At 38.2% G+C, this 19847-nt stretch overlaps 2 protein-coding genes across 3 annotated transcripts in view; one reads left to right on the forward strand and one right to left on the reverse strand.

Moving 5' to 3' along the window:
- Positions 1-254: 254 nt before the first annotated feature.
- marchf11 (membrane-associated ring finger (C3HC4) 11) lies at positions 255-7439 on the forward strand. The gene is made up of 4 exons (XM_058795012.1): positions 255-1091; positions 2998-3153; positions 4002-4194; positions 4853-7439. Exons 1-4 carry the CDS (start codon positions 738-740, stop codon positions 5161-5163), a joined length of 1014 nt encoding a protein of 337 aa, XP_058650995.1. The 5' UTR covers positions 255-737; the 3' UTR covers positions 5164-7439.
- Positions 7440-7578: 139 nt separating this feature from the next.
- Positions 7579-19847, reverse strand: part of myo10 (myosin X) — a 41079-nt gene continuing 28810 nt past the window's right edge. For both annotated transcript variants that reach the window (XM_058794124.1, XM_058794117.1), the window contains 20 exons: positions 19574-19680; positions 19253-19477; positions 19119-19158; positions 17817-18749; positions 16025-16145; positions 15441-15684; positions 15049-15144; positions 14818-14911; positions 14679-14734; positions 13640-13782; positions 13193-13384; positions 12947-13104; positions 12739-12862; positions 12356-12656; positions 11456-11663; positions 11236-11372; positions 10733-10850; positions 9566-10024; positions 9291-9482; positions 7579-8311 (listed from right to left, as the gene is read on the reverse strand). In XM_058794124.1, the coding sequence (XP_058650107.1) occupies positions 8210-8311; positions 9291-9482; positions 9566-10024; positions 10733-10850; positions 11236-11372; positions 11456-11663; positions 12356-12656; positions 12739-12862; positions 12947-13104; positions 13193-13384; positions 13640-13782; positions 14679-14734; positions 14818-14911; positions 15049-15144; positions 15441-15684; positions 16025-16145; positions 17817-18749; positions 19119-19158; positions 19253-19477; positions 19574-19680 (4050 nt within the window). In that variant the 3' untranslated portion in view covers positions 7579-8209. The remainder of the gene's footprint in view (positions 8312-9290; positions 9483-9565; positions 10025-10732; positions 10851-11235; positions 11373-11455; positions 11664-12355; positions 12657-12738; positions 12863-12946; positions 13105-13192; positions 13385-13639; positions 13783-14678; positions 14735-14817; positions 14912-15048; positions 15145-15440; positions 15685-16024; positions 16146-17816; positions 18750-19118; positions 19159-19252; positions 19478-19573; positions 19681-19847) is intronic.

Below are 19847 nucleotides of genomic sequence, written 5' to 3' on the forward strand. Positions count from 1 at the left end.
ATGGCACTGATGGCAATTCCTTTACTGATGGAATACTGAATGTTTAAAAATCCACTTGAAAATGAAAAGGTAGCCTACCTGTAGGCTATCATACACCCGTAAGATACTGTACTTTCAGAGTCCTTTTACTTATTTGTTTCATATGTGTGGCTTTTATTTCATTTCATATTAGGGATAATAGGCTATCAAATGACCACCGTTTTATCCAATCGCCAGGTAACTACGGTTACCATGGTAAATCTCGGAAAGGGCAATAAGCGCAAAGAGCGCGTGGCTCCGGGGCGGGTGGCGCGCGGGTCCATCATAGAGCAGTTACCCAAACGACTTTCCCTTCAGAAACAGCTTCGTCGCTCATCTTTACTCGCTATCTCATCACTCACACACTCAACCGGTAGGCTACATCTAATTCTTTTGTGGAGGTTGGCTGTGAGGTTATGCGAGTTTCGTGCCTTCACTGCTCGGTGTTCCAGCACCGCGCCCGGATGGAAATGTGTCTTCCGGGGAAAAGCTGCTTTCAGCCAACGAGACAGCGAGCACATCGCGCCGCACAGCCTGGACATCTGCAACTTTCAACAGAAGCGAGTGCCTTTCTGAGAACGCGTGCGGTTTGAGACGCAGATCTATGGCAAGACCTATGCGTCCCAGAGGGGAGAAGAGCCGTGGAAAATCTGACAGAGGCCCGTAAGAGCTCGAACCCCTAATTTTGCTATTTCATTCTGATCCTAGTGCCGTCATTCATGGATGTGCACGCAGAGGCGGGTCCGTTGCACGTGCAGACGGTGGATGAGCCACCGGGAGGCGCCACCGTTACCGTCGCCGCCGCAGAGTTTCAGGTCCAAACGGTGCTGGAGAGCGATGGCGAGCTCAGCGAGGATGACCTGCAGTCGGGCGCCGGAGCTCAAACACCGGCAGCGGGTGATCCGATCACAGAGATCGAGAGCGAGGAGGGTGCGCAGGCAGGGACGGACACACCGGCCGAGGACATCGTCGGGCAGAGCGCGGAGAAAGCGGAAACGGTGGGCTCCAGTTGCAGCAACGAGAGCTGCGTCCCGACTCCAGGCTGTCGGATCTGCTTTCAAGGAGCCGAGCAGGTGAAGTCGGGCCGTTCATTCATTCCGTCTGCGTTATTTATTGTCGGTCTATGTATAAATGCGTCTCACCGACGTCTTTGGTTGTTGCCAGGATTGTGCGCCATTCAGAATTGAACTGAGCCTTTTAAAAATTTGAACTGAATTTGAATTGAGGTAAAACAGCAATCGAATCTGAATGTCATGAAGTTCATTTATTCATTTAGCAGATGCTTTTACCTGAGGGACTTGGGAGGAACATCACAAGCATCGAAAGAGTAAACATTAATAGTACTAAATAAATAAAATTACAATAAAATGTACATAACTATAATTATATACGAAGAGTTCAGATGCAAAAGCCTCTAAGTGTTGTCTGAAATTTTCTTCTTAAATTTCACTTTAATTGCATAGAAAAGGGCCTATACATTGCCATTAGGGTAAAATTACTGAACCTAAACATAGTAGCCTGATAAAAATGCTCATTTTAGATGAAATTTTCAGATGGCACTTAGAGGCTTTTGCATCTGAACTCTTCATATTTTGCATAATTTATTATATAATTTTAAATATATAGTGTTATATATTCAAATATTAAAAAGGTACCTAATGTAGTAATTTGGTTTTTATGTTTCATTTATATTTCATCTTATAAATTAAGTTTTGTGGAGCAGAAATTCATTTCCTACAATGCACTACCTGTGTTGAATTTATTTGAAACACAAGTTCAGTAAATTCTCAATTCAGTTTCAGCTTCCTGTTAGTTAATCAATCAATCAATCAATCAATCAATCAATCAATCACATTTTAAAAATATATTTTCAAACAAACCAATTCAGTACAGAGTGCTTTTGGCAGACAAAAGGTATAACTATAAACAAGTAACAGGTAACTATAAAATAGAAAAAAATAAATAAATAAAACAAAACTTGGATATTAATAAAGAAAAAAATTATAAAAAATAAACAAGTACTAAAATCATGAAACCTAAGAATTCAGTGTTATTGTAATGTGTTATAAGACATTACAAGAAAGCCAGGCTAAAAATGTATTTTTATTTAGATTTAAACTCTAAATATTTTCTGCACCTCTCATTCTTTCCAGAAGGTTGTCCAGCAGCGTGGAGTAGGCTATAATGGCTGAAAGCAGCATCACCAAATCATTTATTTCTATACTTTGAGATTCAGTTAAAACAGAAGAATTGGAGAACCTGAGTCTTTTTTGAGATGAGGTCGAGGCCAGTAATTGAATTCTAAATTTGGTTGTCTCATCCTGATGTTGGTCCTTTGTCGGTTACGGCGGTCAAACCAGTTCATATATCCAGCTACTGTTAGGACAGTCTGAGAAATATAAACCTTCTAAACACCTTTTACATTCATTATAGGCCTACATAATTAATGCAATTATTAGAATATCGGAAACCTCAATGATTCTTAATGCTTTAAACAGACAGTGCGGTGTGTGTGTGAAAGATGGTGAGATCCATTAGAATACCTGCTGCGCCATTCATGTCTAATGCTCTTCACTTCCTGCAGCTAATGTGCTCGAGGCGCCTTGTGTTTATGTGTCTGTAAGTGTGTGTGAATGTGTTCCACTCTGTTTCAGACTCATTATAGTTCTAAATGAGGATGTTTCTGAAATGATTCATGAATGCACAGATGAATCATTTCCCGTCCACTCACAGAAATGAATCTCTGTCATTATGTGTATAGTGTTTCATTCACTCCAAATGTTCTCCTCATTTAGACGAAACAGCTCATTTGCTTCATTGTCCAAGTGTTCTACAACCTCAACGCTCAACTCATCTGCAAAGATGCACAATAAAACAATCGTACAGCAGTGAATCATCAGCTCAGCTGAATCTGTCTTCTATCTTGATGTGTTTTGATTGGCTGATTGATATGTCCGTGTGTGTTGTGATTGGCTGTAGGGGGAGCTGCTGAGCCCGTGCCGCTGTGCCGGTTCTGTACGACATGCTCATCAGCAGTGTCTCCTCAAGTGGATCAGTGAGAAGGGCTCCTGGAGCTGTGAAATCTGCAACTATAGATTCAACATCCTGCCTATACATATCAAACCACCACAACAGGTAAACACACACACACACAGACACACACACACGAAACATCGGTCAGGGCTTTGGACTAAAGCATTTAGGATTTGCTCAATTGTTATTCAGATGTGCTTTAGTTCCCATTTGATGCTGTCACTAGTGATTCAAATTGTATTTATGCCATATAAATGTTACTCGTAAGAATATTTATGGCTGTTTGACTGAACATTGACTGAACGGCTGTCAATGTTTTTATCATTCATCAGCAGGAAAAAAGTTCTTTTAAAATGATTCCAACAACATCACTACTAGGTTTATTTATCATTATAGTTGTGATTTTGACTGACTCAAAAAAAAAAATTAACCAGATCAGAATCATATGTTTGCGATTCAGACACCACAGCTTGTGCTTTGTTTGTTGTTTTTGATCGTCACCAATGGTGACTAGATTTTAAATAAAAATAATTTTTTTATTGCATTTGTGAGCATATTAAGGCTGGAATACACTACATGACTTTTGCCCAGATTTTTCCCCCAATTTATTTTTTCATCAGACTATGATTTCATCTATTCAGAGGATGTCAAACATGTTTGATATTTTGAGACACATTCAGAACACATTATTTGCTTTTGTCATGCACCTCATAGCAACAAAGCACATGTTTCTGCCTGAATTTGTTGTGATTGGAACAGCTTGAGTCTGTTGCTATGTTAACCTCAATCGTTTAGTGTATGATTCCCAGTTTTTCCTCTGTGACCATTTACAAAGTAAGTAAGTGTATGATGTTTCAAAATCTGTTAAGATTTGAAGTCGTGTACAGTATTCCAGCGTTTAGTTGCAGTCTGGAGCACGAATTGGTGACCGTGTTTGTATGTTTTGCCAGTGGCAGACCGTCACCATGACTCTGGTGGAGAAGGTTCAGGTTATTGCAGTGTTGCTGGGTGGCATCTTCCTGTTGGCCAGTGTATCATGGCTGCTGTGGTCAGCACTGAGCCCAGAGGCACTATGGCAACGCAGTGACATCCTGTTCCAGATCTGTTACGGCATGTATGCAGTCATGGACCTTGTGTGTATCGGTGAGGCACATTTATGCACTAAAACATCCATTATTCCTGTACAATGACATTTTCTCAAGCTAATATGCATATTTAGCAGGTTATCATCTAAACAAAGTATCATCTTTCAATTTCTATCAATTATATAACGAAATCTAAACAATAGTCTACATGTCATTTTGGTACGTGACAGATCTTTGTAGCTGCCCCAGTTCAATCTGATCGTTTCTTCCTTTTATTGCATGAAATAAACATGAATGAACATCAGAAGGCATGTTTACGAAACAGTACAACTTATTGAAATGTATCATGTAATGTTACATTTACCTCATAAAAGTCATGCAATGTCCAATTTAAGTTTTATGTGCAATTTAAATGTTTTTATATAGTGTTGATTATTATATCAAAAAAAAAAAAGCAATTAAATGTAATAATTTGAACTCTGTTGTTAGTTTTATCCATTAATATTTATGTACCGTCATGGTTGTATAGATCACAGCTTTTGTTTAACCTTAAGAAACATTGATATGTATTCTACTGTATACATACAAAGAAATAATATCAAATTGAATTGTAATGCAGCTTGTGAATCAAGTTGAATCGTGAAATCTACAGTATGTCAATACCCAGCCCTACTAAAAGTGTGTTTGCATGTGCTAATCATACGTTTGTGTTTCAGGTCTGATTGTTCATGAAGGTGGTGCTGTGTACAATGTGCTGATGCGCTGGCGAGCTGTTAATCTCTTCTGGGACGTCCAGAACTACGATAAAAGCCGAGACCTGGAGAACACGCACAGCCCGCACCGTAACCTGTGGCTGCCTCTCACACACACACATACAGTCTCTAACACACCCTCACAAACCACCCGACTGGAGTCATCGCCTCGATGCCCCCTTCGCCTCCTCTCCATGTGCCTGAACGTGACCTCTGACCTCTCCCCTCAGGAGCAAGGCTCAGGCGAGCTGGTCGTTAGGGTCACGTCAGTTTGACATCAAATTAAACTCATTCAGGGACCAATCGAACAGCATTTGTGGGAGTGGCTAACTAGTGGGAGGAACCTTGGCGTTGGGAGGAGCCTTACTTGAAAAGCACTTTAGAAGACATGCAAACTGAATTGAATACAGAATTATGTTGTATTGCAAACTGAACAGGTGTTTCCAGCCTGAAGTTCTGGATCAGCCTTTGAGCATCGAAGTAAGACTGCAAAGCTCTCCGCACACACACAGACTTATACAAAATTAGGTCCCACTTTATATTAGGTGGCCTTAACTACTATGTACTTACATTTGAATTAATCATTGGGTACAATGCACTTATTGTGTACATACATGTTTTTACATTGTACTATACCTATATGTAATTGCATCTGTAATTAATTTCTGTAATTACATTTATAATTACACTGTTGACCCATCCCTTACACCTTAACCCACCCTTAAACCTACCCATACCACCAAACCTGCCCCTAACCTTACCCGTATCCCACCTCAATAGCAGCAAAAGTGTTTTGAAATACAATATGACCACAATAAGTACATTGTACTTATTTTTTGATGTAAGTACATAGTAGTTAAGGCCACCTAATATAAAGTGGGACCCAAAATTATAATGCACACAAAATGTACTACTGCTGTTAGACAAATGAATGTTTGTTTTAAACCAACTGTTTTTATGTTCAGGTTTTTAATCATTTCAGTACTGATAAACTACAACTTATCACAGCTTCTATTCATTACACTTCACCTGCCATAATGTACAGGCACCACAGTTACAGGCCTTTTCACATTAAGCCGCATTTCCACTATCTATGTAATGTACGATCATTACATTTTGCCCCTTGTGGCAGCCGCATGACACTTTCAAATTGGTTGTGAAGCAGCCGTTACCCTTTGCTTATTCAATCTTGGTAAAAAATGAATGAATGTATATCCATACAAAACAAATGAGCGCCGATGTTGACAACGCTGTTGAAAACATTGATTTCACAAGTAACTAGTATAGAAAATATGCAAAGGGTAACAAAAGTCATTGAGAAAAAGTTTAAAAAAATTAAATACCAAAAAATTATTTAGGTTTATGCATCTATTAGACACTTTTATCCAAACAGACTTACAATGGAAGAGCTTAAGTAATGTGTCATAGAGCCAACAATATTGATATGGCAGGTTTATTAGAAAGCTAGATTAGGAAAGAAGCTAAAGCAGAGGTGAAATGCTATGGAAGCCCGTTTCAGTCATGCAATAAAAAATTAAAATGGTAATTGCGACATATGTCACAATTCTGATATTCAACTCTCAAATTGAAAATGTACATCTCCCAATTTAGACTTTTGTTCTCAGAATTGCGAGTTTATCTATCACAATTCTCAGTTTATATCTTGCAATTCTGAAAAAAAAAAAAAAAACCCCCGCAGATTTATAAACTCAAAATTGCAAGAAAAAGGGCCTGAATTGTGAGAAAAATTACCTTTTTGGGCTTCCATAAAATGCAGAGAAGAAGAAGAAAAAAAGATGACTTTTTATTTAAATATTTTGGGAAATGTCAGTAGTGTTTGTCTGTGTAAAACTTGTGGTTGGACAGGCGGTCTCGTGTGCTCTAGATGCAAAAGTGTAAATATTTCAATGCATCCAAAGCTCAAATTGGATCTTAAAATTCTGCATACAGTCAGAACGCCACACAGCTCCTGTACTACTCTACATTGGAAACTAAAGACTTCAGAGATTAATGCCAAGGAGGTAGTGGAGAAACTTGCAAAAGTTGAACAAACATTAACTTTTGCTGCAGTGGATTCTGTTGTATGCATCTGTGTCAATTTATTCTATTCCCACCTGATTTTAAATGACCCTCAGAAAGATCTTACACACTGTCATCTGTCAATGCTTAAGTGCCCTACATCTCATGTTGCATATATTACAGCAAAAAAACTAACTGACTTTGGACTTTTAGTCTCTAGACTCATACAAAATTCATGAAGAAATGGAGTTGGTGGTTAGATATTGTGATGCTGGTAAGCATTTTAACCATTGTGCCCTTAAGATACCAAGCCCTGGACAAGCTTTCTAAGACTGACATAAATGTAATATAAAATGTTAGGAGTGAAATAATTACAAATACTTTTAACATCGTAAGCACATTGAAAATCTTCCTAAGCAGCTCAAGTCTACAGCGAAAATGCAAACCATCACAGAAATACTGAATGTTCACTGATTCCATCTGGGCACATTGTGTTTCTGTCGTTGAAACTTGACCAGCGTTCATGCTAGCTGATTAGCATAGCCTACAAAAGATTTCATTCAGATGTCCCAGAGATGTGAAGGGTTAAATGAGAAGGTCTTCTGTCTGAGAAACCCGTTCTGTACTGCACAGAGCAAACGTGGATGAACATTTCAATGAATGTTAGAGTCTTTGAATTTTGTTATATTTATTGCCTATAAACGAATGCACAGTAAAGATACAAAATGAGAAAGATTTTCCTGTTGTTTTAGTGTTTTTATAGGCTTACAGTAGAAAAATAACAGGACCAGAGGGAGTGAATCCAATAGTATTATCACAATCCTGCAGTTCAACAGAAAAGGTTTATAAAATATACAGCTTCTCAGAAATATATAACATACATTATAAACATTGCACATATAAAACAGACGTGAAGGGCACTCTGTGTGTGTGTTTGCACATGTGTGTATATTTCTGTGTGTTTTTAAAGGCACTGGATTTGAGTGCTGGTTTATTTTGGACTGGACTTTCTGCCTGCAGAATTCCAAAGAAATGCAACTGGACTGGATTTAAAATGTTAATACAATGTAAAATATGGGGCTCAGTGAACAGACATGTATGTGTGGCACAGTTTCAAGCACAATGTGTGTCTGTGGGAACATGATAGTGTCTGTCGTGAAAGTGTGTCATGATATTGTCTTTGGTTTTTTGGACTCTGCATTGAAGGGTCACTTTTTTGTGAACTCGTGATTAAACTGTCCTGTTTGCTGACGTTTAACCTCAAAGGCACATTTATGAGAAGTGTTTGTCAGGAGTGAGAGATCACCAGTTGCTGCCGTGGCTGCTGATGGATTGACAAGTGCTGAAACGTTTCTTCACTATTAGACTGATGTAAGCCTTCATGAGCTTTGCAATGTCCATCACCTACAGAGACAAACACAAAAGAATCCAGTGTTATTTTAGTGTCATTGATATACTGTTATAGTTTGAATGAATGTTTAGATTTAGAATGTTTTAATTGTTTTTTTAAATTGTCATTTAGTTGTGATTTTATAATTTATTATAATTGTTTTATTTTTTATACTATTTTTTTATATATTTTATAGTTAAACTGAACAAAAGGGAGAAATGTTGCTCTTGCAACTATCTAAAATAAAATGTTAAACATTTTTATGTATTTTATTTCAGTTAATGTCTATTTTATTTAACATTTTTTATAAATACATTTTTTTATACATTTTTTTAATGGATTTAGTTAACAAAAATAATCCTGGAAGAAACATCAACATTCAGGCCTTCATAATGAACAAAAAATAAACAAACAAACAGATAAATAAAATAAAACAATGACTGTTTATTTTAAAATTCTTGAGTGTTCTCAAGTGTAAAACTTGGGTGTTATGGGTGGTTGTTAAGTGGCAATGGTGGACTCTGACAAAGCATTATTAGTCTATTACTGAACATTTTTCAAGTATTTGTATCATTTTTATTTTGGGAAACACTTTACTGGATTAGTATGCATTATATCTTATTTTTATTCCACAATTTAAAAAAATGCCATTCCATCACTCTGAGACATGATAGTGTTGTCTGATTCATGATAAATCATTTTTTGAGCAGAGCATTTTTTGTTTTTTTTCAATGAACCCGTTGAACTGATTCACAAACCGCCCTCAATGATTCATTCACTAATGGACTGATTCTAGCTGCAATTCCCGAGCTAAAAACTCACTGATGAGTAGATTGATTCAATTCGAGTTAATTCACTGAATAGGTCATTTCCATCTAAAATGATCCACAGGTTTGTGGAAGATTTGACCGATGAGGCAACAAGTTAATATAAATGACGAATTTTAGGGTTGTTTGCTGTGGAAGCATGCAAGTAAATATGGAAAGTTTGTACCATGTTGGTGTTGAAGAGCAGCTCTCGTCCCTCCACGCTGATCTTGTAGATGTTTGGCTGCGGTGCACCGAAGGACAGAATGACCTCGTATGGAAACACCTCCAGAGGCCACGCCTCCCCACGCTTGTACACACACACCCCCTTACGACTCACGCCCAACCACAGCTCTCCAGGATACACACCGTCTACACACTGACGAACAGAGAGAACTTGTTCAGCGACACTGCTTTGCTGATGGATCGTGTGTGTGTGTGTGTGTGTGTGTGTGTGCTCACCTCCACATCAAACAGTGTTGATCCATATCCCTGCCACTCCTTGATAAGACTCATGTATTTTTTCATGGCTTGGTCCTGTTCCATCCCCTGCAGTTTACGCCATTTTTCGACCAAACAACTTCTCAGCCCCGCCTTCTCGTCTTGTAGCCACGCCTCTATGGCTGCTGGCCCCTCTCCTTGTCTCTGTCGCCCCAGTGACCCACGGAAGCTCCGCCTCAGCGTGCCTTCCAGAAAACTACCCCTCTTTCTTTCTGTGGATGGCGTGGTGGCAGATGCAAAGCACCGTGCGGATTGCTGTACTCGAGCACGCAGGCGGTCCATAGGGAACACCTGCTCCAACTCAGGCAAGGCACTCTGGGTAGTGTAGTCTCCCAACAGATACTGAAGCCGAAGAGCAGCCAGAAATTGCAATGTCTCTTCTGGAGCAGGATACTGACCCCTAATGACAGCTTCATGGGCCTGAGAGAGAGAGAAAGAGACATTGAAATTGCATCTGTGAAACACTGACGGCAAAGAAATCATTCTAAAGATCTGTTAGATTCATTATTAAAAACTAGGTACTTAAAGGGATAATTCATCCAAAAATGATAATTCTGTCATCAATAACTCACCCTCAAGTTATTCCAAGCCTGTACAGAGTTTCTTTAATCTGTTAAGTACAAAAGTCGCTCATTAGTTGACGGTAGCCATTGACTTCCATAGTATGGAAGTTACGATATGGAAGTCAATGGCTACCGTCAACTGTTTGGTTACCAACTTTCTTCAAAATATCTTCTTTTGTGCTCAACAGATGAAAGAGACTCAAACAAGTTTGGAACAACTTGAAGGTGAGTAAATTACAAAATTTTTATTTTTGGGTGAACTGTCCCTTTAAGCCTGTATGTCTGTGTGACAAACAGAATACAACAGGATGCAGGGAACTCATGAAAACAGTGAGAAAATGCATTTGTTTGCATATGCACACACATCAAAAATAGACAATACAGTATTAGTGACTTTTAAAGGCACTTTTTGTAATAAGTAAACATTTTTTTCAGCTGACAAAGTGTAATGTATATGTGTATGTGATTAAACAATTAATAGGATTAATTAAATGAACACAATTTTAACTGATCGAAATCCCTATTTTTATGTGTTTTGAGGCCAGATATTAAAGTGAAATCAAACCTGCTCAAACATGAATGCAAACTCCACACTATCAACAGGAACACTCTCAGGCTCTGAGAAACAGAAGAGCTTGAAATAAAACTTCCAGCTCTCTCCTTCCTGTTCTTTATTTGTTAACCTAAATGAGAGAAATAGTGAGAAAGAATTTCACAACATTATCCCACATAATAAAAAAATAAATGTGCAGTATACAATGATTTTCTGTGTAATATGATGCATAAAATCTCCTTAGAGTACCTAACAGAAATCACACCAGCATTAAACTGTGAGGAGTGACCCAGTCTTTTTTTAGCCAATCAGAAAGCGCTCTCTGCCTCATGTATTTATGTTTGTTATCATGTTTTTAGAGGGCAAAGTTTTAAATCATTTTATAGCACCTTTAAATCATTTAACATCAGATTAAATGTTCTATGGTTCTACAGTTCTAAATATTTTATGTTTTATAACTTCCCTTATTATACATTTATAAATTGTAGGGGATGGTAATTCGATGTGAGACTCACTTTTCAAATTTAGCGAGGACGTCAGCCACCACAGTCCTGCTCTCTATGGCTCGGTCTGTAGTGTCATTATGTTCAAACAAAGCGAACATGTTCTTACAGTCCTCCATTGAGAGGCCCTTCAGCAGCTTCTCAACCACCTGGAGACCATCAGACACACACATGTACAGGTTAACGTGGTTCTGGAGCTCACATGTATGTGTGTGTGGATGTGTTTACGTACCTCTCCTGCAGTTGTGTGTGAGTTAATGGTGATTTTGCAGGACCCGCCACCGTGGCAGTAAACTGTCGATGTCATTTCCTGTCTGCTCAGTATGGCCCTCAGCTCCTCCTGTGAGGGAACGTATTCGCGTCCACGCACATGCCGCAAGGCATCTTGGGAGAAGCCAGCATACCGTTCCATCTCGGTGCCTGGATACAGCTCTCGTGTCCTGAGCAGAAAATCAGTCACAGTCTAATCAGTTGTGACATGGTTAAATCTTGCCCTCTAGGATGCAGAATATATCAGGAAATTTTCATTCATCAGTTGTGTATTTCCTCGATTTTTTTATTTAGAGTACCTTTGTTGTCATCTAAGGCTCACTTAAAGTTAATCGTTAAAAAACTATTTTAAAAAACTATAAAAAAAATTTAATAACACTGTTACATGTAATAAAATGATCCATTTTTATACTGTACATTATAATGTTGAGGTCTAAATATACTTGTATCATTTTAAATATTTAATTTTTAGTGTTTTATAATTTTTTTATTTTAATGTTGATCCTTTATTTTAAAATCTTATTAATTATTTAAATGACACTGTCAAAAGTTTTACACAAAAACACCTATAGCAATATAAAGATTGAAAGAAAAATGTTTAGTAGTAGGACAGTTGTGCTGCAAAATATATTTTTATGGAAACCGTGATCTCTTTTTTCATTTTTTTCAGGATTCTTTGATTAATAGAAAGTTAAAAAGACCAGCATTCATTTGAAATAGAAATATTTTGTAATATTATAAATGTAAGTGTGGTAGTGTACTGTGCAGTACGCAGTAAGCAAGAAATGATCTTATATTATCTCATTTCTCTCTTTTAACCTTATGTCAGAACAAAATACTCACACACAAAATTCTCACTGACCTTTTGAAGTGAAATTTCAGGTATTTGAGAATACTTCTGGAGGCGGGGCTAAATGTGCAGCACATGCAGGCTATGATTCGCCAGCCACAAATGTGGGCGGGGCCAGCAGGCTTTGGGTGGTGTGTTGTCTGTTTGATGAGCTGGCAGAAGAGTTCATCTCTTAGAGGTCGTAGGTCATGAGCCGTCTGCAGGAGCCCCTGAATCTGAGGGATGGGATTGTCCTCGGCCTCTAGCTGATGAAGAACGTTGAAGAGCTTGAGGGCCTCAGCCTGCAGCGTGCCATAACTTCTCCCTTTGTCGGCTAAAAACATGCATATACAGTGTTTATGAAGGTTAGGGTGTATTTGAGAATGTGTGTGTGTGTGTGTGTGTGTTTTACTCACAGCTTTGCTGTGCATCTCCATAGGGTAAAGGCAGGAGGGCTGTATGTAGAGGGTGGTGTGTGTAACGCAGTATTGGGTTCCTCTTGTAGATCTGCTCCACCACCTCCGAATTCAGACAGTTCTCCTGATATCAAACGATTACAACAGTGTTTCAAGAAAATTATGTTACAAAAACATGAATGTATGTGCATATGTGTGTGTGTGTTACCTTGATGTCCTGTATAAGTTGCTGCGTGGGTGTATCCATGAGCGGTTTGCTGTCGATGACAGTCTGTACAGCGCTGGCCCATCGACTAGCCTCCGTCTGCAGCTTACAGTACAGCCTATATGAATGCTTACGACCAAACACGCTCACGTTCCAGTAGCCTAGACAAAAACAAATATAGGTTAGAGTCTGAGAAAGATGTAAAGGTTGGTTGTTTTGTTATTTATGTGTGTATATGAGTGTGCTAACCAGTCTCTCTGAAGACTCTCTCATCAGGAACGATCACGGAACAGAGGCTGTTGAGCACTAAAGAGCCCAGTTTAAGAGCATTTCGCTCTGAGCTTTTATAATAATCAACAGAATTGTGAGTCAGCACAAACCAGCGCTTCTTCAGCTTAAGATTCCCATGACTGCTGCCCCGAATCTCTTTATACAGCCAACCTGGAAAGAGAAACAGACAGGAAGAGATCTGAGACATTTTCACATTTGAAATTTAAATTCAGTTTGTAGTTGAAGACATCCTAACATGCTGTTGATTTGAAAGTGAACACTATAACATGCAATTTTACTATTTCTTTGTCCAAATCCTTTTTCAAAAATTAACCATCAAGTATGAACTGAATGTTAAAATAATTTTCAGACAATCCATAAATAACTGAGCATGACTTTTGACTTGTTGAGTAGGTGGCCTCTCACCCCTGATGATGAACTCTTGTCCCTGCACACGTGTGTCTCCTTTCGTGCGTTGAAGCAACGTAATCCAGTGATGCATTTCTTCTGCTGATTCAGCCATGCAATGTAGCACACGATGGGCTGTGATTATAACAAAGGCATTTGGCCTGGATAGAGAAAAAAAGCAGAAACATTTCAAATATTTTAATGCCTGTACATGACTGTATGATTTGCCACAGAAAAACTAAAATGGTAAGATTTAGTGATTAGGTTTAAACATTCATTTAGCAGATGCCTTTATCCAAAGTGACTTACAAATAAGAAGCATCACAAGCAATATTCATAGTACACAAAGTGTAGTAAAAAATTAAAATGAGACAAAAATGAAACAATAGAATCAATTTGCGAAATATAAATTCATAATTACAAAATGTTGTAATTGTTAAATATGATGCAATATAAAAATAATTATATATATATATATATATATATATATATATATATATGAGTGTGTGTGTGTAAAAATTATTAATTTGAAAAAGTGCAGTTCTCCAATCCACTAAACTGCCTTTTAAAGTTTTTCTTTCAAAAACAAAGTAATTACATGTTTACATAATTACACATAATTATATAAAACATAATTACAAAATGTTGCAATAAAAAATAAATAAATAAAAATAATATATATATACCGGTATATATATATATATATATATATATATATATATATATATATATATATATATATATATATATATATATATAAAACAAAAATTATATCCTGTCTCATCCCATTCTATTTTTTTTTTTTGTGTGTGTGTGTGTGTGTGTGTGTGTGTCTTGTCTTGTGCAACAAGTTGTGTAATATTTGTATTCTGTATTTTTTTGTTATGTAACAGTTCAAAAGCAAAAATAAAATATATATTAAAAAAATAATAATTTAAAAAGTGCAGTTCTCCAATCCAATAAACTGCCTTTTAAAGTTTTTCTTTCAAAAACAACAACTGAGAACAAAGTGTGCATATAAGTGTATGTGTGTGTGTGTGTGTGTGTTTGTGTTTACCTTTCTGGGTTGTCAGAGGCACATACAGAATCAATCATTCCCACATCCAATGTGCCCTATAAAAAACACAAACATCTTTTCTAAATATCTTATGAGCTGTCTGCAAATTTGTCGGTGTATGTGTGTGTGTAATACTTACCACAGCATTCTGAGGATTTGCTTGTTCATCATGCATCTCTCGAATTTCCTGTTCTGTCGACATGTGCACCTGACTCAACATGCTGAACCAATGACTGCACACAACACAGAGATTAATTAAAGTTTATGCTTAGATTAACAGTTCTACACATTTATGAAATAACATCAAGGCTTGACGCATACGGTTAAAAAAAAAAAAAAAATTATATATATATAAAACAAACACACTTACCTGGAATCTTCTGCAGTTTCTGCAACAAGGTGGTATGTTCTCCCTGGCATGACAATGTCAATCCCATTCTCCTTCCCTGTTACGTCAATAATCTCTCTAATAAAACCACACACAATGAAAGAGAGAAATAAATAAATAAATAACCATAAACAGAATAAATTATGCTTTGTTTTCTTTTATGTACGGTTTCAAATCAAACATTTCTAAAAAAAAAAAAAAAAAAAAAAGTAATCTTAGAGTGAACAGGTCTTTAGGCTACAGATTTAAAAGAAAATAATTTTATATACAATATTTGTCTTTTTGATTGACAAGTTTAGCATGACTTTAGCATTCCAGTTCCAGTGTCACACTGATTATGACCTGAAACCTTTGTGCACTTCCTGAGGTCTTACTTGGCTTCATGCATGTCCAGCATGCCTTTCATCCGCTCCTCTGTGTCGTTCTCGTAGTAGATGAGTTTGCTCTGTCGTAGGACGAACCAGCGGCGTCTCCAGTTGCGTCGAGAAAGTGTAGAGGAGCCTCCGCCCTTCTTCAGCAGCCAGCCCTGTTTGAGTGCCTCCTGTCTGCTCCTGAACCATAAAAATGTTTCATCCTTCAGCACACACCAGCGACGCTTCCAGGAGTTCAACAGGCCACCTGCAACACACATGTGATAATGACAAAGGTCATAGGTACATCTAGACTTCCCTTAATAAAATGCTGCAACAGGTTCAGTGTAAAAAGGGTGTTAAATTGTGCTAACAATTTAAGAGGAAACTTTAATTTCTTAAAAAATATAACAAAAAAGCAAAGATAGACAATGCACCTATAGCTGAAATAAGCTACAAAAGTTACGTTTACACCTTCAAGTTAACTGCAAAAATGTTTGGAGAGAAGAGAAAGTAATATGAGTTTCATTATATTCTCTAGCAGGCTCTGAAATCAAACAAACACAATAAAGAAAGAGGTGTTGAGAGAGGAGTGGGCAAATATTTACCTTTAATATAAAGGAAACTGTGGAAGTAGGGGAGAGTGACACAGCTATAGACAGAATCCCGCCGGTAAGAGGATTCATCGTCAGTGTCAAATCTATCAAAGTCATCTTCACTGTCCTCAAACTGAGGGAGAGAACGACAGGGATACACAATCAGCAATCACGAGTGAAAACACAAATGCATGATACGGCATTTGTACACTACCATTCAGAAGTTTGGGATCTGTAAGAATTTTTAATGATTTTTAACAAAATCTCTTATGCTCACCAAGGCTGCATTTATTTGATCAAAAATGCAGCAAAAACAATTATATTGTGAAATATTCTCCAATCTTCAGTGTTTATTTGAAATAAAAAACTTTTGCAAAATTGTACTGTCACATTAAGTCCTTGCAGAATAATTCCTATTTTAAATTAATTTCTTTAAAGCTGCAGTCCGTAAGATTTGCATCTTTGTCGCCATCTCTGTTTGAAAACCTGGAATTGTAGTTACTTGTGGAATTATCTTGCTTGCGTGGGTTGTGCTCCAGCGCAGATGAATCTAATGTTTTGAGGTGAATGTGTGGCAGTCGGTCACACACCGGTGTGGATATTTACTGTACTTCACAATCACAGATTCTAGCCTATGTCTTGGAATATATGACCCAAATAAGAATTTTCACCATATATTGTCATCTGAACAAGTAACAAGTCTGCCACGTTTGTTCTGACCAACTGAGGAAAAAAGCATTACAATAAATCGTGCTACCAATGGTGATTAAATCTAACGATCGGTTAGCTCATATCACATCAAACCGTGCAAATTATTATTATTGTTATACTTTATTCTCAAATTATTAATGTTAACAACATCAGCATTGCGTGACTATGTGTAGATTTCAATTTCTGTACAGCCTAATCTAATTGTCATGCCATTCGAATTTCATATTAAGAAATTCTTTTAACCCAAAAAGCAAATTATGCTCCCTTTGAATTTGTTTTCTTCCAAATACAAATCTTGTGTAATCCCAGGCTATCTGTAATCAGAAGCACATTTAAAACTGGAATATAATTTTATTTCATTCACATGTGTTTCATAAACACATTATCCTTTCTATATTATAATCCACCATCAAAATGATACATTTAATTATTTTAGCTGCTGTGAGAAAAGGCTATAAACGATCTGCCTCTTGCAGGATCCTCACATGTGATAGTAGCCGGGACAACTTCTTTATGTTTACAGACGTGACATAATGATGCAGCACCATGCTCGAATTTCCTGCAAAAACCTACCCGTACCACTCAAATTAGAAAACATTATTATAAGCTAACCATTGTGAATCGGGCTAAAGTAAGGTGATAGTTTTGAACACTGGCTGGTTATGTACTTGCTCAAATATTGATTTCGGATCATTTTTAACCCAAAAAAGTTACGGACTATAGCTTTAACTTTTGAACAGCAGTGTGTTTACAAGTGAAACAGGGAATTCAGCAAGTGAACTTTTCAATTTTATTAATGATGAATTTGATGAATTAAAAAATTAGCTTGAAAAGAACAGATGATTCAGAACCAACTTACTGCATTTTGAAGAGTACCAAAGCATCAACGTGCACAGAAAAACCATGCACAATAAGACAGAAACATGCATTAAGTACCAACTGTCAAATATATTTGGGAATCCCTGCTCTACAGGAAAACTCAAAACTCAAATCTCAAACGCTCAAATCTCTGTATGAATCTTAATTAATTAAATCATACAGAATGTATGTGGTATATGAATCAACCATTTTGAACGTGTGTGGAAAAACTCACAGAAGACTGCGGCCCCTCCGAGCTGAAGCGATACGCCCCTGAGCTGACACTGGTGCTGGTTGCCAAGGAGCTGCGGTGGTCACGTGACCAGTGGTCATTGTGAGGTGGGAGGCTAGGAGGCCGCATGATGATGCCTCCTTCATCATAATCATCTGCATCATAATCTGAATCTTCATCAGGAGGGATTAGCTCCGCCTCCTCTTCCTGAACAGCATGAGAGTAGGTGGAGCCACTGCTGGAGGGAGGAGCATGATAGGCTGAGGGTGTGATGATGGGAAGGGCAGGGGGCAGAGGCATACGGTCGTTTGCATAAGGATCCTCCTCTGAGGAATCATCGCTGGTGCGGATTCCACTGGTGCGCTGGCCGTCAGAGTGTCCGTGCTCGCTGGGGTTAGGAGAGTCTTTAAACCCATCTTCGTCCACTCCCAGGCCTTCATCCACCTCGTCTTCCTCACCTCTGGCTACCTCCCTCTGTGAGCCACCAGACCCTCCCAGCGCGCTTTCGATGTTACGCACACACTCATCGATCTCATCGAAGTTGAGCGAGGTGAGGAACTGCTGCGCAGCCTTGCAAGCCTCCTCTTCTAGCCTGCGCAGCTCCTGATCACGCAACCACTGCAGGCGATGCAACGACTGCGCAGTTAGACTCTGCTCCTGAGCCTCTTTCTGTCGCCGCAGGCCTTCAATCTCACGCTCCAAACGCAAGATCTCCTCCACCTGTGATGCCTGGTTTGTCTCTACCTCGAACACCTCGTCAAACACCTGCTCCACCAGTGACTTCTCTGCTATAGAGAAGGGTTCAGGGTTCTCAAGTGGGTCGTTCTGAAGTGGAATACTCTCTGGTACAATACTGTCTGGTGTGGCTCTCTCGGTTAAGAAATTTTCAATCTGCTCATTTTTATTTTTTTCCTCTAATCTTCGAGCTTCCTCTGCCTGCGTTGAACACAGAGAAAAGACTGCGTTACCCAACATTCTATGATTCTACTTAAACAGACTATCACTTGAATTTCACATGAATGTTGCACTGAAACCAACAGTAATTAAAATGAAAATTAACCAATGGCAATATTTCATAATTAGAAAACTAAAACTGTTTTAAAATATCAAAACAGTAATTTTAAAAAATTGTTTCTCCACAGATAGATAGACAGACAGACAGACAGACGGATAGATGGATAGGTAATCAGAAAGACAGACAGACAGATATAGATAGATAGATAGATAGATAGATAGATAGATAGATAGATAGATAGATAGATAGATAGATAGGTAGACAGACAGACAGACAGATATTTCACTAACCGCTTGTGCTAGGAGCTCCAACTCGATGCGCTGTCTCTCTCTGATAAAAAAAAAAAGAAGAAAATCAGACACTTAGAAACAAACTGTAAAGACATAAACGTAGATATAATAATAAAGGCAATTGAACTGCTTACCTCTCCTGTGCCTCCTGCTCTTCTCGTCGTCTCTTCTCTTCTTCTTCCCTCATCCTCTTCTCCTCTAGAAGTTGAATGTAGAGCCGTCGTGCCCTTTGCCCTCTGAGCCTCTTCTGTAGGGTGATGGTGGCCCAGCGCGTCATCTGGAAGCGCCGACGCCAATACAGTGCACGGTAGTTTTTCTGAATGACAACAATGCACTGCAATAACCGCCTGTACTGCCTCCTATAACCAGCAGAGGGCAGAGAGACAGCAACAGAGAGAGTATATGAGAGTTGGCACCAACTGGAAGTGTGAATATGCATGTGTAAGTGTGTTTACCGTGCTCTGTAGCCCAGTATATGAGCTTGAATAACTGAAGCTGCTTTGAGCACTTCTGTTTCTCTCTGCTTCTCTAACCGCAGCTCCAAACTTTCTCTCATAAACACCTAAGAACAACCAATATACAGACATCATTCACACCAGATCTTGACTGATCTAGAGTACAAAACCAATAAATTACGTTTAGATGTATTTATCTCTCAAACTGCTTCACTTGCACTAAAATCCCCCCTCCCCCCCGGAAGAAAATTTTGTACATTTCAAAGTTAAATTC

Source organism: Onychostoma macrolepis, chromosome 02, assembly GCF_012432095.1.
Source record: "Onychostoma macrolepis isolate SWU-2019 chromosome 02, ASM1243209v1, whole genome shotgun sequence".
In the NCBI taxonomy this organism is placed as follows: Eukaryota; Metazoa; Chordata; class Actinopteri; order Cypriniformes; family Cyprinidae; genus Onychostoma; species Onychostoma macrolepis.

What these genes read in the sequence shown, in the direction of transcription:
- marchf11 (XM_058795012.1), top strand. Translation starts at nt 738, where the DNA reads ATGGATGTGCACGCAGAGGCGGGTCCGTTGCACGTGCAGACGGTGGAT. An exon ending in GCTTTCAAGGAGCCGAGCAG is followed by an intron (nt 1,092 to 2,997) that starts GTGAAGTCGGGC and finishes GATTGGCTGTAG; the next exon opens with GGGGAGCTGCTGAGCCCGTG. An exon ending in CATGGACCTTGTGTGTATCG is followed by an intron (nt 4,195 to 4,852) that starts GTGAGGCACATT and finishes TTTGTGTTTCAG; the next exon opens with GTCTGATTGTTCATGAAGGT.